This window comes from Branchiostoma lanceolatum, chromosome 2, assembly GCF_035083965.1.
Source record: "Branchiostoma lanceolatum isolate klBraLanc5 chromosome 2, klBraLanc5.hap2, whole genome shotgun sequence".
Lineage (NCBI taxonomy): Eukaryota > Metazoa > Chordata > Leptocardii > Amphioxiformes > Branchiostomatidae > Branchiostoma > Branchiostoma lanceolatum.
The window spans coordinates 5,570,492-5,595,155 of record NC_089723.1 but is presented as its reverse complement, the minus strand read 5'-3'; the positions used below and the strand labels follow the sequence as shown (position 1 = coordinate 5,595,155).

Here is a 24,664-nt window from a genome sequence, read left to right as displayed (position 1 = left end):
TCACTTTATTTTACTTTACAACAGGTATTGTCGTCCCCACCTGCCCACGAAGCACTTGTGGTATGTCCTGAGGTGGTGCTTCCTGTCCCTGATGAGGCTGGTGTTGCGGTTCATCAGGTGGTACAGACGCTCCCCCTTCTCAGAGATCAGGTTCCACGTGTCTCTCTGGAGCGACTGCTTCACACCTGGTGAACAATCACAGCTCAGTAAAGAACAAGAAATCAAAGATTACCTCAGCGAGTTTTTATGAATCGCTTGAAGTTAAAACACCATGGCAAGGAGTAGTATAGAGTTCTTTACACACTGATGAAGGCAGCTGCAAGCAGCTACGTTGGCAAGGAAATAGACAATCATGTCTCTCTGAAAGGATTGCTTCACACCTTGTAAACAATCAGAGCTCTGTCAACAATTACTTCTTATGTTCAACAACCTTTCAGGATGTGTCTACTACACTATCAAGCAATTTTGTGCATTTGCATTTTGCGAATTTTTGGACTGAGGTAAGTGCATTGATTAAAAGTGTATCAAACATCTTATTCTTAAAGTCAAAACATCATGACTTTCTGTTGGGAAACATTTTATCTTGACTACAACTTATGCTAATTGGAGGACCCAATTCGACATGTACACCTTGTATAAACCCCAAAGGAAAATGGTAGTTTGATAGGGGCGTCATCACGTGAGGTCCCCTAATTCTTTGCTTTGAATGTCTGCACCCTCCTAAACAAGGTCAGACCCGTGTGGTATAATTCACTACACTACTAAAGCTGCTCATGCTAAAATTTCAACTTGACATCAGCTGCATCATGAGTCACATACAAAACACTTGTAGACTTGTATAATCATACTTCTTCTTTTCTCCCTCTCCTGGTAGATAGCCTCCAGCCACTCTTGTTTCTCCTGCGGTGTTTTGGCGATGCACACAAACCACTTGTTCTTGGCATTGTTGTGAACCTTCCAGCCGTTGGTCACAGTGTACCCACTGCTGTGGAAATCAGCTGGAAAACAGGTTTCATACATTGAAAAATAGAGAATACTACGTACATGGGACGGGACGTTAAGCCGTCGTCCACTGTTCATTGTACTTGTCGAAAATAGCTAGGGGAATTTTCCCCATACAATGAAGCTGTAAATACTGTACTTTAATAGGTGCCTGTCTTCTCTGTCACGACTAGTGGAAGAATTGCTCTTCAGTGAGTCAGTGACTGGTTCTAGATCACCTTAAGTTTACTTTCACAAGGACGGAGGGAATTCTTTGGAGTACAACTCTCTTCTTTAGCTGTCTACCTCTAAGTGACAGATACTCTTCCATGAGAGAACACAACAAATACAAGAATAACATAGGAATACAATCAAGATAAATTGTACAGCTAACATAAAATTACAGCAACAAACATCAATTTCAAAATAAAGAATTTGGGCTTCATCGTATGTGCTTCAAGTTTTAAAGTCTCTCGTGTGTTTTAGTAGTCCTTGTTTTAGGTTCTCTAGGATAGTATGACCCCTACCAGTGCCATCCTCAATGTTCTCTATCTCCATGAGCTCAGTGCTGATCCTGCCCCTGAAGATGTACTCGTACTGGACCTTGGTCTCCTGGGAGGGGAGCTGCAGCTGCTGCATCATGATCGACTGCCGCTTCGTTAGTGTCTTCTTTCCGATCACCCTCCTGTGGGGGAAAATAGAGTAAGGATTTAATCAAGGACTACACAAATTTCAGGGATGTCGCTGTGGCTCAACTGGTAGCAGCCTTACAGTTGAGCTCCTGGTTCCAATAAGTTGGTAACTGGGAGAGCCCGGTTCAATCCTGGGTCAGGACATCTTGGTTGGGGCTGCACTTGTCTTTCAGATGGCATGTAAATGGGGGTCCCATGTTTGAGGAGGTTCCTCAAGCATATCAAAGGGGGATGGCTAGCAAGCCCTCCCTATAAAAATATACCCTGCTACTGAAACAGCAAGAAAACTTGCTGACCTATGTACTACCACTAGGCACTACAAGTGCCTGAACGAACAAACATTTTGCATTGAGCTGAAAATGCAACAGGGTGCGAAATACTTTTTTGAGCCAGGTTGCCCATGTTGCAACCTAGGGCAAATGCTAGGTTGCACATCCAAATTTCAGGTTGCTCCAGCAACATTCACCGATTTCTTCAAATTAAGCTCGTATGTAGCGTATAATACTACTAATATTTCAAAATATAAATTAGATAGTATTTTGTTCCCATTGACCTAACAACATCTTGTTTAGCTGAGGGCAGTGTGTTTTCGTCTTTTTCAGCTCAAATTCCACGATCTATGAAGGGTTTTGGATGGTTTAAGACGAAAAAGTGTTGATTTCTTTATTTCAATTGAAGATTTACCAAATTTTATGAGAGTGACACTGTGTTTTTGTTTTTGTGAGCTTCCAGGGCTCCGATTGAGATCTTTGGCTCAAAATATAAGGTTGCACACTGCGCTACCTGGGTTTGGAATTAACTTGCACCAACCGAAATCTTGTTGCACTGTGCAACGTGCAACCAGGTATTTCGCACCCTGTGCAATGAAGGCATCTTCCTTCTTGCGGATGAAATTTCATTGTAAAGAACAATAGAAGACAACATGAGATAAACCTGTATTGCTACCACTGTCTGATGTTTTGAAAACAAAGTGATGGCTACACTTTTGATCTGAGCAGAAAATCTAAAGCCCTTGATAATATGGAGGTAAAAACAAAATAATTTTCTCGCAAAAGCAAAGAAACTGACTTTGAAATGGATGGTATTTTCTTGCAGTAGACGAGCAGGTTGTCACACAGGAAGAACACCCTCTCCTGCACATTCCCCGCCGAGATCTTCAGCAGCATGCCCTGTTTGATCAGCTCCGTGCACGTGTTGGTGATGTTAGAGCCCTGAACAAAAAGACAACAAAAAAAACAACAACAAAAAAACAGAAGCAATAAATTTCTGTCTGTTGTGTCTGTCCTTGGTATTGTTGTAGTGTTTTATATTTGCCCTATTTGACCAGCTCAGTGCAGGTATTAGTGATGTTGGATCCCTGAACAAAAAAAAACAATCAAACAGAAGAAAGTACTAAATGCAAGCTGTCTGCTTGCTATGTCTGTCCTTCTGAAGTAGAATTCCTGGCGCTGTGTCTGTCCTTAGTGCTGAAGTAGTATTCATCGTGTTGAATCCCTGACCAAAAAAAAAAGCGAAGGAAAATGTTTGATACAGTATGTCTGGTTGTTGTGTCTGTCCTTAGTGCTGAAGTAGCATTCATCATGTTGAATCCCTGAACAAAAAAGAACCAAATGAAGGAAAGTAATAAATACAAGCTGTCTGCTTGATGTGTCTGTCATTGGCGCTGAAGTAGGACTATTGGTGCTGTGTCCGTCCTAAGTGCTGAAGTAGCATTCATCATGTTAGATCCCTGAACAAAAACAACAACAAAGGAAAGTGATAAATGCAAGCTGTCTGCTTGCTGTGTCCGTCCTTAGTGCTGAAGTAGCATTCATCGTGTTGGATACTGAACAATAAACAACAACCAAACAAAACAAAGTGATAAATACAAGCTGTCTGGTTGTTGTGTCTGTCATTGACGCTGAAGTATGATTATGGGTGCTGTATCTGTCCTTGGTGCTGAAGTAGCATTCATGTTGTTGAATCCCTGAACAAAAAACCACCAAATGAAGGAAATTAAATACAAGCTGTCTGCTTGATGTGTCTGTCATTGGTGGTGAAGTATGATAATTGGTGCTCTGTCTGTCCTTAGTGCTGAAGTAGCATTTATCATATTCCATCCCTGAACAAAAAAAAAAACCAAACGAAGGAAAGTAATAAATTCAAGATGTCTGCTTGCTGTGTCTGTCCTTGGTGCTGAAGTAGGATTCCTGGTGTTGTGTCTGTCCCTGGCGCTGAAATGCCTGCCTTCCAGATAAAACTGTTGTACTGAATCACTTTCTCTGTGTTTTGTACCTGCATCTGTGTACATACATAGACTTGTGCCTATATGTTATATTCTGTCCTTGTCCTTGGTGTTGATGCAGTATTCTTGGTGTTGTGTCTGTCCCTGGTGCTAAAATGCCTGCCTTCCAGATTAAACTGTTGTACTGAATCACTTTCTCTGAGTTTTGCACCTGTGATTGTATCCGTGTAGTACACATACATGTATATGTATCTGTGCTTGTCCTTGGTGCTGAAGTGGGATTCTCGATGCTGTGCCTGTCCCTGGTGCTGAATTACTTGCATACTGAAATAACAGTTGCAATGAATCACTTTCCCTGCCTGTGTACAGTACCTGGCTGTCATGCTGCATTATCTTTAACCTGGGTATGCCTCCTGTCCCTGGTACTGAAACATTTTCTAGTACAGGCTCCGCCAGCTACGCAACCCAAGATTGTACAGATTGCTCAACAAAGTTCATAGACCACGAACAAATAATCTCTCACATTTTGACTTTTGTTGCCTTTTAAATCAAACTCCAAAAATCACACAAATCCAATTTTGGTCACTGTATGGTTGCTCAAAGATCTCTCTCTTTCTCTCCATTGGGGCAAAGTGTCACTGTCGCCGATGTGGGCCACAATGCTCATTGATTGTCATCTAGTGGAAAGGGGGACTAATTGAATATCTATGGTCACAAAAGTTGTGGTAGTATCTCAGACTTGTCCACCCACTTCCCATCCCTCCACTTTAGACTGCAAGTGCAACGGCCAAATGAGCAGAGTGTTTGCCTTGTATTTGGTAGGTCATAACCCCGGTCGAGTCATACATTTAAAAACAATCATACATACTGCTTTCTCTGCTAAGCACTCAGCATTTAGTATGGTAGTTGAACACCAGTGGTCTAGACCCTGCTGTAGTGATTTCACAAAGCCCAGGGCTCCAGAAACAAAGATAGGCAGTACCTTATGCACCCTCTTGTCCAGGAAGGACTTTTAAACTTTATATTGAAGTTGTAACTCAGAGTTATTACACACCTCCCATCCCTCCACCTTAGACTGCCACTCCTCCAGAGCCTCCAGACTCTCCATCCTGCGCTTGGTCTCGTTGATCTTGGAGCAGACGTCCTTCATGGCCACCAGCGCCGCCTTCACGTTCTCCATGTCAGGGTGGGTCGACACTGTCTGCTTCAGCAACTCCTGTTACAGGAGAGAGGTAAGTAAAGGTAAAGCAGTCATCCTCAATTGAGGTGAAGCATGATGCTTTTTCAAGCAGCTATTGGTAGTGCGATGAGGATTCGCCACAGCTCACATTTTTGGCCAAGCACACCGGGTCACCCCTACTCTTCTCGATAAGTGTGTTGGGTTCTTTTACGTGCAGAGGTTTGATGCTTGAGGCTTACGCCCAAAGCTCCCTCATACATGGGGCCGCCGACTTTAAGTCAACATCCTAAATGAAGAATGCAATCCCTTATAATATGTCCGAGCTGAGCCGACCCTAGGATTGAACTCGGGCCCCAGGATCCACGGAATTTGATCCAGATGGCGAAGCAGCGGGATTGCGTCACGGGAACAGGAGAGAAGAACATGAAAATTAGAAGGTTATTGTGGAATGGCAGAGTTAAATGTGTGTTCATGAAAACTGTCAGCTATCTTGGAAGCTATTGCATGGATCAACTACAGCCATAAACTTTCTTCGAATCATTTCACAAACAGAGCTATTAATATTGTTCTTGTGGATAGGTTTGTTGACTTAGAACCTAACGGGGTTCAAATCCCTAGCTTTACCCAATGATGTGCCTTCGGGAAAGGTACTTTTCTACATATTTCCTCACTCTACTCGGGTAAAAATGGGTACATAGTTTCAGTTAGGGACATCTTCTCAGGTTCACCTCTAGCATGCTAAAGAACATTTCTTTCTACGAGTTTTATCCTAGGTGAAAATGCCAAAATTTGCCCATCATTTTTGACGTGAAAATTATTATTTTTCCTTCTAATTTAATAAATTAGAGAGGTTGAAGAAAAAAACTCAGTTGGTCTTGTAGCAGAAGGGTATAGGCTCTCATCCCATACACAGTTGATTTACTTTGGAATAATTCCCTGGAAGAGACAGTACCTAGACTTGAGGGTGCGCAGCCTCCAATTGAAACCCAAAATAATACCTTAAGTAGTAGAGGATACTTGCAGATTCTCTGGATGGGAGACAGTAGGTAGCCCTCAAGTGGCACATCTGTTGTCTTGTGGCCTCCCAGTAACATACAGGCCTGACAACAAGGAGCAGACAGAAGAAGGCATAAATTTTACATGTGCATTTACATACTCATTAGCCTGGAACTAGAAGAAACGGTCATATCTTAGTCTAACATGTGATAGCAATTTTACTTAATGCAAACTTTAGCCTGGAGTCCAGTCTTGTTAGCTTTAGTCTGGTTTCAACGGTCACTGTCCAACTGTTGGAAATGAACTAAAGCTAACAAGACTGGACTCAAGACTATAGTTTTGCATTGAGTACATTGCTACCACATGCTAGATATGACCATTTTTTTAGTTGTATGTTGGGCATTATTTGTGACTGCTAGAAAATGTAGCTGTCATTCATTCAGTATACTTTAATCTTTTGAAAGTTAAAAGAGTAGGGGCATGCCCCGTTGTGAGTGGCTCAAAACGTTCCGGTCTAAATGGGGTAGGGAATTTCCCGAGCAGCCTTCGTAACCCCTGCTTCTCCTAATGGGTCAGTGAAGTCATGCTTGTCTTGAGCATTGATGTTTCTGGCCTAGGGTGAAGAGATGCTGCTTCAGTAAGAATTAGTTCAGTGCCCCGATGAGTGGCCCCCTACGGCCTTGCACTGAGGGAGTTCGTTAAAAAAACACAAAAAACATTGTTATAATTCACTTCAATAAATAACCCCAGACTCACCAGTAGAAAGCCTTTAATGTTCTGGTCCTTCTGTAGCTCCAACAGCAGCCACTGGGCCTTCTCATGGTTACTGCAGTACATCTCATACACACTGAACTCTGACAGCTGGAAGAACAATGAAGGTTAGACATCCAGGTAATAAAACATGCAAGAAAACAGTTACTGTAAGGCCACACCAATTTAATTTCTTGGTTAACGGATTTTTATTTAAAAAAAAAAAAAATTTGAAAAAAAAAATCATGAAAACAGAAGACTGCCCCAGGTTGTTGTTTGTTATTTCAGGTTGTATTTTTTTCAAAAAATTTTTTTGGGGGGAAAATAAAAATCCGTTAGCCAAGAAATTAAATTGGTGTGGCCTAAATGCTCGCAATGAAAAGTTCGTAGTGGTTTTATGTTTGCGGTTTTTGAGGCGACTGTTTCACCGTGAACTTAAAACCACCGCGAACGCTTTTGTCCAATACTGAAGTAGTATTGTGACTATAGCGGTGCCGCAAACTTAAAACCACCGCAAACATTCCATTTTTGCCTTAGCGCGAAATAAAAACCACACGAACATTTACAGTACCGTTTTCAAAATCTATCCAGTTGCTTGGGTAATTGTTTTCTTGCATATAAGAACATATGAATGCACAAAATTTTATGTGTTGGTCATCCTTCTTGCATGTAGAACATATTTTCCAACAGTCGGAAGTTGGTTCATTTTTCAAGGTACAAAAGATTTTTCAGTTCAATTATCCCATACTAGTAGTCTCCCACCGAATTGTAAGAGATTACAGTACATACACACTTAACTCTGACTGCTGTAAGAATGTATGTATATTGTATATGTAGTATATTGTACATTTTTATACAGCCTAATATATCAACATACAATTTTCAACATATTTTTCTACAGTCAAAGTGAGGCGTTCGCATTTCAAAGCACCTTTGATCTTTCGGTTCAATTGTCCCGCAAAGGGTCTCCCAATAACATTTCTAGCTAACGTGACACTGGTATTACAAAATGTTACATCAAAACCGTTGTGACAGAGTTCATATACTGTATAAAAGATGTTTCATCTTCTAGATCTAGTTTCTAACTTAATTCTTATTACCCACTACATCAGTGATATGATTTAATCATAGGTTATATCCCATGTTTCTCCAGTTGTCTAGGCAACAGACTAATCAAATCAAACTGCCCATTTTTACAACATGGCGTGTTGTAATCCTTTCTGGGTTCAAAATATTCATATTACTGCCATATTTTCTGGGTGGGGTTGCAGGGAGACAGATTTTAGAAATTTCAGTTTGTAAATCTCGACCAAGATTGTCTTGGTCCTCATGATTTTCCAACAAGTTTACCCTCTTTTTTGTCCCTTTGTCCCAGCTCTAAACATTCTAGACTGCTTGACATTCACCAAGACCCACATACATACTAACAGCATCGCTAGTAGTAGTACTGCAGACAATTTCAAGCTGGGGTTGGTTGGCCCAGTATATGGGCTTCCCGAACCCCAAGATGTAAATCTACAATTAATAAATTTAGACTATAAGCTCATAACATATACTTATCTGTGCAATGTTTACATGATATTTGTGAATAAAGATATCTCAGTGGGTAAGTTAGAAGTATGTGTCACTTATTGCTCTTGTCAATTAATCAGCCCTTTCTCCATAGAGGTCAGCTGTCCATAGTGGTCAAATTTGGCCTATCCCATGAGAGACTGCTATAGATAGGTTTGACTATAGATTTCACTGCAGATCAGGGCTGTCTCCAGGTTTAATCTTTTGTCTGTCCTATAAGTATAAGGATTGTTTGGGGGCCCATGTTGTTAAATTACATTGTTAAATCTGTCATCTGAAACTTACAAAAATACATTTGCATGATGTGACGTTCAGATTTTTTGGATAGACAGGATGAATTTTTTCCCGTCCCAACAAGCAACTTTCCATCCTGGGACCAAAGGACAGGTCCTGGAGACAGCCCTGCTATAGATTAAGTGGTGCCATTTTGCCTACATGTTTGAGGAAGCATGCGCCGACTTCGTGGCAGGCGAGCGGCTCGGGCTGCAGACACTCCTTCAGCGTGGACAGGAGTTTCTGGTGGAGCGTCAGGAGCTCCTCGATGTTGGAGAATAGGATCCAGATGGTCTCCTCCGTGATGAGCTTGTCATTGTGGGTCGCCATGCGGGAACGCATTCTCTTCAGGAAGGCCTATTCCATACAAGAAACTGGGTTACAGACATAATCACAACATACAGTAAAACCTACAAGTGACCACTTCCACATAAGGACCATTCAGCCAATGGAACCACTTTTTGGTGGTCCGAAGAAATTGAAAATACTAATCTAAAATAAAAATCATGAAATTAGAAATACAAATTAAAAATAAAGATTATGAAAATGAAAATTTAAAATAAAAATCATGAAATGTAAAATACAAATTTGAAATACAAATTTGAAATACAAATTTAAAATAGAAAAACAATAATGGGTTATATTCCAAAACAAATGGCTGACCACAAAATGACAAAACCAAGCAATATGACAACGTCCATGTCTAAACATGCTAAACCAGGTGTGATTTTCTTAACTGAGAAATCATGAATTTTTCTTTTGTATCATACTCATCAGAAAGTAAATATAACGGTACCCTAAGTTAACGTTAACTCATAAAAACATCGTATCCAAAATAGCAAATTATTTACAATTTTTTTATACAAAATGATTAGCAAATTCTAGCTGTGCGCAAAAGATAATCAAACGCCTCTTTACCGTGACCAAAAACTCTAAGGTGTGGACATAGTCCTCCTCTGTCTTCAAGATCTCCTTGATGACGTGAACCCTCATGCGGTCCCTCTTCTCTTGAGCCAAGTCTTCTGGCAGTTTTTCTCCTGTCGCCATCTTGCCCTTTCTCCAGACGACAACAACCCCGAAAATCACCCAAACTCTGCAAACCTGGGCGGTACCTGCCTACCAGGACCGATCTGGAATGTAATTTGGTGTCTGGCGACATTCTATCAGCAGTTTCTGGTAAATATGTATCTGTAAAAGGATGAATATTGATGTTGTTGTTGCGAGTTGGCAGAAACGTCAGATCTCGAAACTGCCGCCACGATATAGGCTAACCTTTGACCGCCAGGATTAAGCCACTTAGAGGCGGGGGTGTCAGTAAGGAATAGAGTTCCACTTTCATTTCCCCCTAGCCTCTACCAGGCTCCTAGCCTGGTCCCAGTCTCAAGGGGCTAGCTTTTAATAGTGGTGTTTTCCCGGGCCCAGTCTGCTAAATTGATTCGTTTCTGCCAGCCTGACTACTTAGCTGCCATATAGAATTTCGCAGCCTGTCTACTTTAGCTGCCATAGAGAGTTACGTTGTAACGTTACAAGTTAAAATTCGCAATTTCAGGCTGGCGCAGTCCATGGATATACCCGTTTTATGGTATTGTATTATGGTTGTACAGTACCAAAAATCTTTTTCTTATTTTAAGAAAACGATTTTAGTAGTGTAAGACTAGTCTCCAAGCAGACCTACGGGTTGGCAAAGGCCGTATCCAACAGGCAGAAGGAGTTTTCATAGCCATTAGATTGCACTATAAGCTCCTTCTTCCAGTTGGATACGGTCTTTGCAATCTATTGGGTCTGGTTGGAGACTAGTGTAAGACATTGGTCTGACGGACGTGACGGTAATAGTCTTGAAATAGGCGTGGATACTTCGTATCGTACCATTCAGGTTTACGTATACAGAGGCAAAACCTCCTATTCGCAGATATTTCAATCATCATTCGCTATTGTTGTCCTATATCATCTATATTTAATGCCGTGTCTTCCAGTTCGTCAGGAAATTTAGGGGTGTCACCAGGCGACTGCCACCACGACAGCCGACTTAAACATCTTGCCCTGCACGTGTTAGAGTTATTGCTCCTAATTGGATTGACTATTTCAACCAATCAGCTTCATGCTTACGCCCACAAGCTCTCAACTGTGCCTGGAAGGGTCAACGGGTACCCATTCAACTTGGTTGAGAAATAAAGCCTGGCGTTGACAATGCAGTCGGATGGTCTATTTTGAGGTGGAAAATGCCCATTATCAGGCTTTCGATATTTCCAACCCATGGCAAATTGGAGGTAATCTACGGTATGTTTCAGGAATTAACAAGTGGTGATTGTTGCCAGCCATACCAGGGAAACATTCACAGAGGATTACAACACGAAAGGTCGCCTGTTTCAGTCGTCATCACCTCTCCGGAATGGTTACGCCCAACCTGACTTCATTCAGCCGATGCTATTGTTAGCGTGATTGTGAGGTTTTCTGGGTGGACTGGGTATATAATTGTAGGCAACGCGCCCCCTGGGACTGAACCCAACATGGCTACGGGAGACAAAACGTCGCTCGACTCTCTGGCTTGGAGCGACACAGAGCTGCGTCTTTCGGACATCGAGGCGCAGTACAAGTTACCACAACTCACAAGGATCACACACGACACATACAAGGCCCTCGGACCGCAGGCCTGCACGGAGAGCGAGGTAATCTTGCTGCAGGAAGCGACAAGGGCAAGCAAGATCATGGTACGACTTCTAAAAAAGGACCGTAAAGATCCCGGTCCCAGGCTAGCCATTCCGCTCAAGTATCCAGGCAAGTTTCAGATGCTGCGCGGCCCTAACGTCACCCGAACGTTCGAGACCGTGAAGCAGGTAGCCAACGTCTTTCCATCCAAGATATTTGCTCGGGAAGACATTCGGGAGGATTCGATATTGCTGATGAGCGAGGTAAAGCCGAGTGACAATGTGACGTCACGCGGTACGAACCCTATCGTGGTGTCGGAAAACGACGAACTCCGACCGCTCGGCATTGTCGCAGCACGACAGCGAAAGGAGAAACAGAAATCGTTCCTAGGTTTATTCAAGAAAAAAGAACCGCCAAGATATCTTGAAGTGGTGAGTAAGCGTTTTATAGAATTAATTTCCCTTGCTATATAGGTTTTTAGTCTAAGTTGTAGCCTAACATTCCTCTACCGGTGTCTAGTACACATGTACTGAGGAGAGCGCGAGCAAGGCTGCTATTGAAATGTGTCGTCTACTACTGAAAAAGGGCGGTCTGGCATTTTGCTTATACTGCGTAACACTTCAGGGTCATTCATACGGTGGCCCACAAGAACGTTAACAGGACATTTTTTGTATGTTGGTTTATAATTTGTTCTTGGGGCCACTGTACAATCACAACTGTCAGTGTACGTAGCGACTACAGAATATTTGAGAGCTGCTTTCATTGGAAGTACGTATTAAAACAAGAGTTCGGAGACCTCATATCTCCATGAAATATTCTCATGATGCAAATGACTTCCACATTTACATAATCTATGCTTGGTTATATACACCTTTAACTAACTTACACGTGTCGCAATATTGATAGTTCAATCATGTACCACTTTGATGAATCATGGCACTTTCACATTAATTATGCAAATTAGGAATTTATTGGCATAATCGGTATCTGTCAATGCTGAAAGATGGCGATCAGCTGTTACCACCAGTATTACCAGTCAAAAGTGCTTCTTTTATGTACTGAGCTATATGTATTATAAAAAAGGCGTTAACAACATTACTCTGCATGTACATGATCTATATGACAAGTAGTATTTGTAACTTTTTTCTATATTTCTTTCCAGGTCAGAAAAAAGGACGGAAAGCGGATCCAGCTTCCCTTCACTCTGAAGGCCAAGTTCAGCACGGGTGGCCCCGGTCAGCCGGACAAAGTAGACCTGACCACGCACTTGACCGCTGAAGAAATCGTTCGCAAGTTCCCGCTTCCTCTGACCGTTCGACTCGTCAGTGGACAGCGACCGAAAACTATCTCAAGGTAAAGCCCCCCTCTTACTGGACCCACGGCACGCTGGCGGCGTCGCTGCGTCCTAAACTGGATTTGTGTTACCCTTGACTTTATAATGGGAATATTATTTAAAGCGTACAAGTATGACCAATAAGACAACAAAACACACAAAGCTTAAAAAGATTCGTTATTTGTCGATGAAGTTCGTTGAGTGCTTTGTCAATTCGATCGGTCACAGCGACGCCGCCAGCGTCCCGCGGGTCCAGTGTGAGGGGGGCTTAAACCATTCAAATTCTGTCTTGCCAGAATATAACAACATGACACGTAAAATTCAATGAAACTGGCTTTACAGACGACACATCAGCTTAGCTAAGGAATATTAGGGCCCGGAAATCAGATTATGAAAGTCAATTTATTTACTCATTTCTATACATGATTAGTTCAAACAACACTATCACAATGTATAGCAACGTCCATAATGCAAAAAAATATGACATTGTTGTGATATGAGACCTCACTGAAAATCGTGGCCGGAGTTTTGTAGGCTCGCGAAACTAAGGTGCTAAACAATGTTAGTTAAGGGCACTACCATAAACATTTCAGGATTTTTTATTTTCATATTTTGGGCCCTAATATTGCTTTGGTTTCCTTTTACACAGAAACAAATTTAGTGTATTGGACTGCGTACCATGCATCACAGCCATTTTGCTGACCCTAAGCAAATACTTCAATCCTAACATTGTATTACCGTTAGGTCGGAAAATGTGGTCCTTACATATTTCGTGTTTGCCACGTAAACGGGTTATTGTCACCTGTGAAAAGGGCGTTACCAAATAATAGATCGACATGAAAGCATCTAATAGAATATGGCGTCTTATTTGAAGAACCGGGGACAGTTTATTAAAGTCTCAAAACATGATTTTAGAAATGAGCGAGAAAGGACTAGAAATAGCCAAGGAAAATGTTTGGCTATTCTACTTATGCAACAATTTATTTGTGTAGCAATGTATCAAATTTCATTCGCAAAATGGACCCAAGCCCAGCACAACAGTCGCGTATTCCCAGGTGTCCCTAAACGTGTACATAGACCTGCCATGCGTGACTGTGAGGGATCACTGTAACGTTAACATCTCCGAACCTGTTGTTCGCGGCGCCGCCATCTTAATAACCGGTAATCCTGGGTGCGGATGACCCTTTCAAGTTTTGTCGACGTTGGAAATGGCTAAATGATCTAATTCCACCACTGTCCATGCTACTGTTGGCATGTCTCAATAGCTAGTGAAAGACATTGTAAATAGAAAGTCGTGTAGAATGCCCAATATTCCGATAGCAAATGGAATGTTAGTGTGTTTTAGTACGGTGGCCCACAGGATACATTATATATACCCAGTAAAAAAAATCACACAGGAAAAAAAGAAACACACAAAAAAATTTGTACCTGTGGGTCACTGTAGTTTTGGTATGAGTTGAATGATCTTTTCATGCGTCTTCTTGTGCAGATCATTTTACTCAACCTGATGAAGATAATGAGGATGACTTGTAATGTTGCATCTATGACGAAGCTTAGCAGCACAATGGGTTCACGCCGTGATTCAGCCTAAAACGCATCAGTAATTTTGGTGTTCTTAGTCAAAAATAGATAAACGTTATGATTCGTGAAAAGGGCTAAAAATGGACGCTGTTTTTTTCTACCAATTTTTCAGTGAGGAGTTTGGTGATGGAGTCATGTACTTCGAGGCCACGAGGTCAGAGGTCGTCGTCTTGGCAACCACTGTGGAGCGAAGTGACAACATCCTCCTGGAGTTCCCGCTCAAACGTAACATGTCGTTCCGCGTGGCGGAGGGGATGCTGACTGCTGGAGACCTCCGGAGACAGTATCATCTCGCCCTGACAGCATGCAAGGAAAAGCATCCGGTGGACGTCACCAAGTACTGCGAGAAGATTAAAGTGCTCACCCGTCTGGAAAAGCCCAAACAGTCCACAGCAGCCGAAAAATTGCCCCAGCAACATGAAACAAACGGCCTTTTGAGAGAAACAATTCCACCCAGAATCCCGGGAAAGCCCCTTGCGGCTAAAGCTATACCTGCAGAAAACTTGGTCCCCGATGTCAGCAGTAAGGGTACTGATGAGGCCGATGCCACAGGTGCACAGGGCGCCACAGGTGCACAGGGTGCCACAGGTGCACAGGGCGCCACAGGTGCACAGGGCGCCACAGGTGCACAGGGCGCCACAGGTGCACAGGGCGCCACAGGTGCACAGGGCGCCACAGGTGCACAGGGCGCCACAGGTGCACAGGGCGCCACAGGTGTAGAGGATCTACCACCTCCACCACCGGAACTACAGATCACCCCAAAACATGTGGCTGAGCCTGACGACCCAGGCACACCTACATCTCACACCACGTCTGTCGCAACCACTGATTCACACCTGTCGTCACAGGTGAGTGAGGATAAGGATGACACGGGCGAGTCCCACCGCACACCACGTATCCTGGCCACAGAGGATATGGATTTAAAAGTACCCAAACAATCAGATATGAGTACAGAAGAACCACGTTCTGCTGGTGATGACCATGACATAACCACTTCTGTTCCGTCACGTATCGTGAACGAAGTTCGCGAACATGCCAATAATGTCAGGGAGGCAAATGAGCGACTTGTTTGAAGAAAAGATTTAGATATATTAAAAAAGAGCAATAAAGAAATGACAAACATACTACTAGTTTATATTTCCAAACCCAGGCAGAGGTGGATGTATACACATGAAAACCTACCGCACTAACAGAGGTCTAGTGTTGCCTTCAAAAGTTAGATGGAACGGAAATTCCGACTCATGACGTTTTTGGTTTATATTTGTTGTGAGGTATCTAGGGACAATAGCCAACGTTATCAGTCTCCAATCACCGTAGTTATGTATATTTATCTAACTTCGGTGTTGAATTTAATTTTACGTAAGATGTAAGGTTTGCTGTGGTCTTGTCAATGTGTATGCTATTTTGTGACGTCCGCATATTATTTGCAAATGAACATTTGGCAGCTTGTCCAGAACATATACATTAACCATTGCTATTTCATATTTAAATAACCCTTTTGACCCTTTTCCTCAATATTAATATGAAAAATGAAATGCACGCACATCCCTGAAGGTACCTTGAATATGATCTCAGGGCTATTCATACAATGCGGCCTCGCCATGGCCCGTGTATTTAGCCAAGCACACTAGGTTAGCTTTTAGCACAAAAAACAATATTTGTCATATGCATATGGAAATATTGAATGCATTACAGTAGTCAAGTGTCTCTTGTGTGTATTGAACACCAGCTTTTGTCTCGTATCGACGCATGCGGCATTGCTTTGATATCAATTGAAATATTTGGCTCTGTGTGCATCAATACAAAACGTTTACGTTGAGGAATAAAATCTTGTGGCATATTCGAATTGAGTCACGCCATGGTACACGGTGTTAGTAAACATACGTATACTTAGAGGAAACCCAAGCAATATTAGGGCCCGAGAATCGGATTTGGAAAGTCACTTTATTTAGTCATTTCTATACATGATTAGTTCAAACAACACCATCACAATGTATAACCACGTCCATGATGCAAAAATCTGACGTTGTTGTGATGTGAGAACTCACTGAAAATCGTGGCCAGAGTTTTTGTAGGCTCGCCAAACTAAAGGGATCATCGTACAGCACAATTTTGCGGGGTTTTGAAATGCTCAAAGTATGAAGTTAGTATTACGCAAATTTGCTAAACAATGTCAGTAAATGTCACTACCATAAAGATTTCGGCATTTTTTATTTCCATTTTTGGGGCCCTAATATTGCTTTGGTTGCCTTTAACACAAGACGGGTTGACATACAAACAATCGTATCACCCAATGACTAAAAAAGAGCATTATGGCTTGTAAATTATTCAGGACGCGCTGAGCCACGCTTGGCGCTTTGAATTTAATCATGAAAATTGCACGCAAGTACGCACGTCGATGGAAACGATGTCTGGTCAGTGGTGTCGATAGCTATTTGCCTCAAACTACCGAGACTGGCTCCCCTTGCCCCGTGGAGAGATCAGCGGACGCCAAACCAGAACATGCAACAACCTGGACACAATCTTGACTAGAACTGTTCGCTTTCACAATAGCATTCCACATATTGTCAGACTGTTAAATTCCTCGCTCTACTAGATGATAGCGCCTCCAACATGTAAACTTAGTCAATACCCTGTGCCCTTCGACCATCCTGCGAAACCTACTCAGTACGTACTGTGAATGCTACAAGTACAATTATAGTTTTTAAACGTTTCAAACTTAAGATTATATTGTTAAGCTACACTTGAATTACTATAATGTGGTTGTTTTCATAATTTCAACGTATGTACCGCATCATTAATGTGGAACAGAGCTGTTGTGATGTCTTTACATCAATTCAGCCATGTATGGCTGCAAGCTGTTGGACAACGGAATATTTCGACAACAATAAAACCATTGTATAAAGCTGGAACACGTGTTGGGCCCTTACCGATATGCACATGAAAAGGTGCTTTCGTTTCGTTTCAAGCCATCCTCATTTCAGGTGAAGCATGATGCTTTTTAAAGTAGTTTGTGGTAGTGCAATGCGGCTTCGCTACGGCTCCCGTTTTTAGCCAAGCACACCTGGTCACCCCTAATCTTCTCGATAAGTGTGTTGGGTTCTTTTATGTGCAGAGGTTTGACGCTTGAGGATAATGCCTGAAGCTCCCTCATACATGGGGCCGCCGGCTTTACATCACCATCCGAAATGACCGTAATACAATACATGTACCATAAAATGGGTGTCTCACAGGACTACGCCAGCCTGAAATTGCGAATGTTAAATTTTTCCAAAAATTTCAATTGACAAAGTTGCGCAAATGGACGCAAAACGGTGATCGGGGGGGATGAAACACCCCTGTCAAAAAAGTCCTAGGGAGCACACCCTACCCAAAAAAGCCAGTGGGTATGGCCCCTGTAGATAAATGTAACTAGGGAGCACACCCTAGCCTAGACCCCTGCAACAATATGTAACTGTGTATATCAACTGCAGTTCTTCGTTAATCCGCACGCACGCATGGTGAGGTGAACAATGCCCTTTTCGTTTCACGCAAGACGCCGAAGGTCGACGTGCAACTCGCCGGATTTCGCTAGAGGGCGCACATATAACGTTACGTGCACCTTACGTAACTGCTGAGTCTGACTGTTCACTTATATAACGTTATAATAATACCTCAAGTAAGAGGTAGGTCATATCTTTGTCAATATAATACGATATATGTTATCTTTATCCACAGGTCATTTAAGGCGGTTGATTTAGTGTTACTTTTGCAAAAGCGTAATTATGTTTGGCCCATACTATAGGTATGGGGGGGGGGGGCGTACATGTATCTGCTTGGGGACCGTATCTGCTTGGGGACCCGTATCTGCTTGGGGGACTGTAACTGCCGTATGGTTACAGTCCCCCAAGCAGATACGACCCCCCCCCCCCCGCCAAAGAACCTGGCCCAGATAAGTTTAAAGATCGCCGTGCGGGAGGCCTGCAACGGAGGCTACTGTTTGGCCAATTTCTACTATTTTTTCCCAGCATCCCATGGAGTCTGATAGAGGCTATCATGGCCCTGTCGGTCGACACATACCTGCATCCTAGCCCGCGTTTATCGCGACACAGTCACTCCAACTCCTACAACCCAGTGTCATTCCAAAAGGACTACTGGATTCTCACCAAGGACATTTTTCATGGCTAGCATCGAAACAAGAACAGGAACCAATGGCCAAGTTCCGTAAAATCATTTCCAACACAACTTTAGCAAACAAGTTGCTTCGGTATGACGTGACAAAAAGAAAGGTAGAAAATTATTATACTACTTCCGTAAATAGTTTCATCTTACACTGATGAAGACAGCATACATACTGTGAAAAGGTTTGTAGAAATTACAGGTTCTGAATATGAGAAAACTATGTTCAAACAGTACTGTTTTACTATTTTTCAAGAAAGACACAAAAAACAGGATTTCTCTCCGAAGATTATATTTCAGTAACAAATATCACAATACGTTGATGAAGGTTAGACATCCAATCCAGGTAATAAGATACGCCAAAAATAGTTACTCATTAACATATCTATTCAGAGTTTTGTATAACGTTAAAACCTGGTTCTGCCAGATCTTTTCTTAGTCACGAAAGACAACGGATGCTGTCTGAAACATATGACTGTTTCAAAACTTTATCCAGTTGCTTGAGTACTATTTTTGGCGTAAATAGCACAATGTCTCGTTTAATACATGTAACGTCAACAATGATGATAATGATCGTCTTGTTAACAAGAAACTTCTAATGAATATTCTTCTTCAATATGGGGCATCCTAGCGTTTCCCTGTTCTTTGTACTTGGCTTTGGACAGCCACGGTCTGAAGACCATATCCGACGGCCAAAAGTTCTCTTTCTGAACAACATTGGCTTGTTCGATCGCGACGTTTACTCTGGCGAAGACAACACCCTGTCTTTCGTTCTTCATCATACGTACATACGTTAGTTCAACCCCTTGTTCCCTGGCATGGCTATAGATGGCTTCCTTAATGTCATTGAGTGAGTCTGTTGTCTTCATGTATCCGAGGAAGAAGCGACGAACTCGCCTTCTTTTCCCCTCCTGGGGGAGTGCGTTTTGATGACCTTTCGTGGTCCGGTTGCGATCTGGCTCAGGATTTTCTGGTGGGCGGTTACCTCTGTTCTCTTTGTTGTTGGTCTCTTTGCCCATTCTTGTGTTCGAAGTTGAGTCATCTGGACATGAAGAGTTTATTCGCGAGTTCTTAGTCCAGTTAGCGCTCGTATCGGTTCTGTTTTTCGACTTAAAACTACTTTCTGGTCTAACTTTGTCACTTGGACCAAAGTTGTTGTTATTATTCACTGTCTTACTACCATTGTGTCGCACCGTAGCTTTCTTTTGACCTATGATGTCATTGAACCTACTCTTAGTTACAAAGGAATGTTTGAGACCGGCTTGGTACCGGTGTTTATAAGGATTATTAGGACGGGTGTTGGATTTGCTAGCTTTGTTAAAAGACTGGTACAGCTCTTCTGGTGGTGGGAACATCAGATATTGAGGATTCACAGTTCTGAGCACGTTTCGTCCCTTCTCCGCCTCAAAGTTTTCGTAAATATAACAATTGCTAGACTTGGTGTCGCGGGGTTCGATTGCGACGGTGTTGTATTGAGGAGCCAAAGAGCTGTAGGTTGGGAAATGGTTGTTGTTGGAGGAAGTGTCTTCGTCGTAGTATAGACTGGGGTTATGTCCGTGCGTCAGGACAAAAGCGTACGTGGGTTTGTAGCGGCCGAGGCGAGCTGGGACGTAGTTGTCCCAGTCAAAGTCGTCCATGCCAGCTGGAAAATCAAAAGACATATATTCAGTGATTGTGAGGCGAACATCTTTATAGTAGAAATTTCAAAGAAACCAATAGACAAAATCTAAACCTACGCGAGGCTGTTGTTTTGCTCGGTCTGTAATATCGTGTCTTATACTAGTATTCCCATCCATTTACTGCCAAACACAATACGTTCGTCCGGCGCTAGAGCCTTCTAGAGTTTGGTATATGGATACTGCCACATAATCATCGTTCTTTGTGAGCTTCTTCCTCCCCACGCCTGCTTCTAGTCTCCTTAGCAGGCTATGTCTACGAGTCGGACGTTTTGGAGGGCTTTTGATATTTTTTCTGGTAACATATCAGTTCTATTTCAGTCGGTTTCTTTTGGCCGCGCTTCGTAAAGAAACCGAATGCAAAAGAACTGATATGCCATCAGAAAAAAAAAAGCTAATCATAAGCCAAAAGAACCCCGACTTATAGAGCCTGCTAAGGAGGTTAGCCAAGCTCCCAGTCCCTTCTTCCCCCCTTACCTTCATCATGCCAGTGCCATCGAGGCTCCTCTGTCGTCGCTGCCGTACTTGAGCCCTGGGCCCCGCCCACCTCGGAGATCATGTACGACTTCAGGGGGAGGGCTTGTGTGGCGGGGTCAACGTCCTCATCTTCACTGTGGTAGTTCAAGGAAAAACATAGGAACGTTTTGATGAATGTATGTAAACAGTAAAGGTATTCCACCAAGCGATAGACTAGTTTCAGATACATATGATAACAAGAGAAATCAAAACCAGACGTCCTGCTGCAGCACCATGGAAACCTGCTAGGGGGCCATGATTTGATTATTTCGTAATGAGTAAGCACGTGTCTCTTGTTCCACCACCGCAATTGCACTAGGCAATAACTATGATTTTGTTTTTGTTACATATGTATCATTGTTTTCATTCGCACCTCGGTTACTGCATGTATTATTCCCGTACTGTTAATGTTTCATACTTCGTCACATGTTTTGTTCCTTGTGTTTAGTGATGTCGCTTAAATAAGCGTGTTTGCTTCAGTGCGGCATCACTACGTGTTTGTTCTTTTGATTTTGCAATAAAAGATAAAAAAAGGCAACAACTAAAGGCCCGATGGTGCGCGGAATCGGGAGCCTTTTGAGAAACGTAACGTTTTGCCGTTCTACATCTGCTTGGAGGTAATTTTCACCTGCTGCTCTGCTCGCCCTCTTCCTCCTGCCAGCGCCGCGGGTCCTGTCGGCCTTCGTATATTCTGGACAAGTCCACTCCCTTCTCGGGGTGGCACGGAAAGAAGCTGTCCCATCCCAGGTCGTCAAACGTAACTGGAAAAATACGAAGGTCACGGACATTATAATACAGAAATTCCTGAGGATTCCTAGTATTCTTGGCAAACGGACATATGATATGCCACAAATAGTAAGTATTTTTGGCATATCGTATTACCTGGATGTCTAACCTTCATCAACAGACATATGATATACCATTCGACTAGCCCCTTAGGTGTCGCCAAAAAGAGGAAATATTCTAAACGTATTTCAAGCATGGAAATTATGTTGAAAAGTCGCTAACGACAGCAAATAGGGGGTGTTCGACGAAAAAAAACAAGGTCTCTTTGGAACTCAAATTGGCTAACTGAAAAACCCCGCAAGGCCAATCAAACATTCTCTGGCTAGCTACTCCCAAAGCGTACCCCCTGAGGCGTCGCCAAAATGAGGAAATATTCTACACGTATCTCAGTCATGGAAAGACGCTGACGACAGTACATAGGGAGTGTTCGGCGAAAGCAAACATGGTCTCTTTGGAACTCGTATTGGCTAATGAAAAACCCCGCAGGGCCAGTTAGCCCTTCTCTGGCCAGCTGAAACCCCTTGCATATTAACCGCCCTATTTTAACCAATTTCTACTTGTTATTCAGCCCTGAGAGGGCTCTGCCAGTGGGTACAAGTGGCCATTAAAAGTTAGTTGGCCGCGCCGCCAGTTGCTCATTTTCGCCCTAGTTAGGAATGTTGAGTTTTCTTGGCACAGCACCGGTGCCATTAAATTTACGAAGGTTTCCGGTTCGTTCACCATGGCACACTTACATGTCAAGTCGTTTCCTGGTAAATCATGATAAGTTATACAAAATTTATTACATTTGGCCCTGCCTTTTTAAAACAAATTTGTATAGTCGCAGTGCAGAAATTAATCATTACGTGTTGTGTTTTACTGCAAAGCTGCAGTAGTTCAGTGGAGAAATTTGAAATAGAGACGTATTGCAATTAAGGTCTCTGTTGTTTGTCTCTAAACACACACACAATCACACAGAGAGAGGGAGAGAGAGAGAGAGGACACACACACACACACACACACACACACACACACACACGCGCGCGCACACACACACACACGCACACACACGAACACACACACAAGCTGAAAAAGAATAACTTATAGGGCGCGATCTACCAACAAATCGTACAAGAAATTGAAGATCTCACACCTCCGTGAAATATTCTGATGTTCCAACTTGGACCCAGCCAGAACAAACTTGAACACACGCCAAGACAAACAAACAAACAGACCGAAAATAGCACTTCCGTTTTCATGGAGTTAGCAACACCACTCCGCCACACGACTAAGCGCAAACATGAGGGTAGACTTGTTGACATGAGATTTAACGGCTGAAGCGGGAAATGTCGCTACAAGCTTCTCCAGTTAGCAATCATCGCGACCGGCTCTTTGTAAATAAACTTCTGTCACGGAAGATTCAGACGGTACAGATGCAGATGGTTAGAAATTCCTACTGTATCTTTTCTGGTGAAAAAAGACGGTTAGTGTGATAGCAGGGGGGGAAATGATACCATCCCATGAACCCTCAATACACATCCAGTAATACACACCCACAGATGGCTGACTGTGGGCAAGAAGCATATAGACTTTTCATGTTGCTTTTGATATTGCAGCAACAGGTACAATTTGAGCATAAGATTTTCTTGTCTTGAACTGTTAAAAAACTTAAGTAGTCCATGAGACTGTCTGACCTTTATAATTTGTGCACAACTTTCTCAATTGTGTCACAAACACTTGTGGACCATTGTACAAATATTCACCACAAATTCTGTGTCCAAACTTGACCAAACTACAGTGTTTTTCTGAAAACACTGTTGATTGATAATGCTATACTGCTTGTGCATCAGAAAAACCAAAATGCACCAAAAAGCACCCATGGGAAAGTACAGAAAGTCATATTTGATATTGTTTTTGTAATAATTGTAAACAAACATAATTTTCTGTACTTTTCCATGGGTGCTTTTTGGTGCATTTTGGTTTTTCTGATGCACAAGTAGTATGATATCATCAATCAACAGTGTTTTCAGAAAAACACTGTAGTTTGGTCAAGTTTGGACACAGAATTTGTGGTGAATGTTTGTACAATGGTCCGTAGGTGTTTGTGACACAATTTAGAAAGTTGTACATAAATTACAAAGGTCAGGCAGTCTCATGGACTACTTTAGTCTTTTGACAGTTCAAGAGAAGAAAATCTAATGCTCAAATTGTACCTGTTGCTGCAATATCAAAAGCAACATGAAAAGTCTATATGCTTCTTGCCCACAGTCAGCCATCTGTGGGTGTGTATTACTGGATGTGTATTGAGGAATCATGGGATGGTATCAAATCTCCTCCTGGTGTGATAGAGTCATGAAAATATGATTATTAGTATTATGACGCTAAAAGTTTTCATTCAGTCAACATTTCTTGCATTTTGAATGACAGTCGCACAATTTCCTTTGAAGGAATAAAAAAAGTAATGACAACACGACTTGGTTACCATATTTCTTGAAGATCAAACTTTTAAAAAGGGGTAACAGACTGCAAGAAGGTTAAAGAGTCTCTCTTTAGCCTCCTTGTAGATTGATAGAAGGGGCTTCATGTGTTGACGTTTGGAAAACTCATGGCCTTCTATTTTTGGCCAATCGCCACGCTGCGTACAAACAGGGTAGGCTAGGAAGGACACACAGACAATGTCACGTTCTAGGAGTCATTTGCAAACCGAGAGAATTCATGCCTGCAGTTACACTGGGATCATTCAGTCACGCTCATGAATTAAAGAAGACATGTCGACCAGGGGTGAAGCATTCCTGCATTCGTGACATGTGTTTACGGCTCCGACTGAAACAATTTCCCTCTGGGTACATTTAAAAAATGCCATAACTCCGACAGGTAAGAATTGTCTAACCAAAGACTACAGTCTGTTAGGTTTTACCACGATGTGGCCGGCTTCTTGTGCTACTGTTTCAAGTTAACCCCAAGTTGAATTGTACCATTGTCTTATAGCAAACAACCAGAACTAAACACAAATCTTCTCAGCAGACACCTAGGTCAAATTGTCCGACCTAAGACTTTTCAGTTGCCGCCCTAATAACAGCCTGCAAAACATCACGTTTGCTAAATTCTTGAACATTAACTCACTCCAGCCTGGTTATTTTCCACTATTAGGAGCGGCTCGTTCCCTGTGGTTAAAGGCTGCGGTATAAATAGGTTGTTTCTAAGGACCTTGTATGTACATATGGGCGAAGACTCCCAAAGCGTGGCAAGAGGCACAGCCGGGGCACACAAAAAACGAAAAGGTTTTTAAACACTCTTACCTTCCGATAAGTCGCTGTCCAT

General features: G+C 42.5%; 3 protein-coding genes across 3 annotated transcripts in view; 1 reads left to right on the top strand and 2 right to left on the bottom strand.

Annotated features, from left to right (window-relative positions):
• The window catches only part of LOC136426553 (phosphatidylinositol 3,4,5-trisphosphate-dependent Rac exchanger 2 protein-like), a 30,914-nt gene extending 20,936 nt beyond the window's left edge, over positions 1–9,978 (bottom strand). Inside the window, exons 1-9 of the mRNA XM_066415218.1 lie at positions 9,587–9,978; positions 8,831–9,025; positions 6,830–6,934; positions 6,076–6,177; positions 4,952–5,113; positions 2,738–2,884; positions 1,509–1,650; positions 849–998; positions 41–185 (exon numbers count right to left, since the gene is read on the bottom strand). Of these exons, the coding sequence (XP_066271315.1) occupies positions 41–185; positions 849–998; positions 1,509–1,650; positions 2,738–2,884; positions 4,952–5,113; positions 6,076–6,177; positions 6,830–6,934; positions 8,831–9,025; positions 9,587–9,715 (1,277 nt within the window). The 5' untranslated portion in view covers positions 9,716–9,978. The remainder of the gene's footprint in view (positions 1–40; positions 186–848; positions 999–1,508; positions 1,651–2,737; positions 2,885–4,951; positions 5,114–6,075; positions 6,178–6,829; positions 6,935–8,830; positions 9,026–9,586) is intronic.
• A 675-nt stretch (positions 9,979–10,653) lies between these two features.
• Positions 10,654–15,415, top strand: LOC136427241 (GRB2-associated and regulator of MAPK protein 1-like). Its single transcript, XM_066416037.1, has 3 exons — positions 10,654–11,745; positions 12,477–12,667; positions 14,341–15,415. Exons 1-3 carry the CDS (start codon positions 11,176–11,178, stop codon positions 15,299–15,301), a joined length of 1,722 nt encoding a protein of 573 aa, XP_066272134.1. The 5' UTR covers positions 10,654–11,175; the 3' UTR covers positions 15,302–15,415.
• A 3,246-nt stretch (positions 15,416–18,661) lies between these two features.
• On the bottom strand, positions 18,662–24,664 carry LOC136426552 (uncharacterized). Its single transcript, XM_066415216.1, has 4 exons — positions 24,643–24,664; positions 21,207–21,339; positions 20,540–20,673; positions 18,662–20,028 (listed from the first exon to the last, which is right to left on the bottom strand). Exons 1-4 carry the CDS (start codon positions 24,662–24,664, stop codon positions 18,968–18,970), a joined length of 1,350 nt encoding a protein of 449 aa, XP_066271313.1. The 3' UTR covers positions 18,662–18,967.

Coding starts and splice junctions, on each gene's coding strand:
- LOC136426552 (XM_066415216.1), bottom strand. CDS start 24,664: ATGGACAGCGACTTATCGGAAG. Junction 21,340..24,642: donor GGACAGCGACTTATCGGAAG/GTAAGAGTGTTT, acceptor GTATTTTTCCAG/TTACGTTTGACGACCTGGGA. Junction 20,674..21,206: donor GAGGGCGAGCAGAGCAGCAG/GTGAAAATTACC, acceptor GAACTACCACAG/TGAAGATGAGGACGTTGACC.
- LOC136427241 (XM_066416037.1), top strand. CDS start 11,176: ATGGCTACGGGAGACAAAACGTCGCTCGACTCTCTGGCTTGGAGCGAC. Junction 11,746..12,476: donor CGCCAAGATATCTTGAAGTG/GTGAGTAAGCGT, acceptor ATTTCTTTCCAG/GTCAGAAAAAAGGACGGAAA. Junction 12,668..14,340: donor CGACCGAAAACTATCTCAAG/GTAAAGCCCCCC, acceptor CCAATTTTTCAG/TGAGGAGTTTGGTGATGGAG.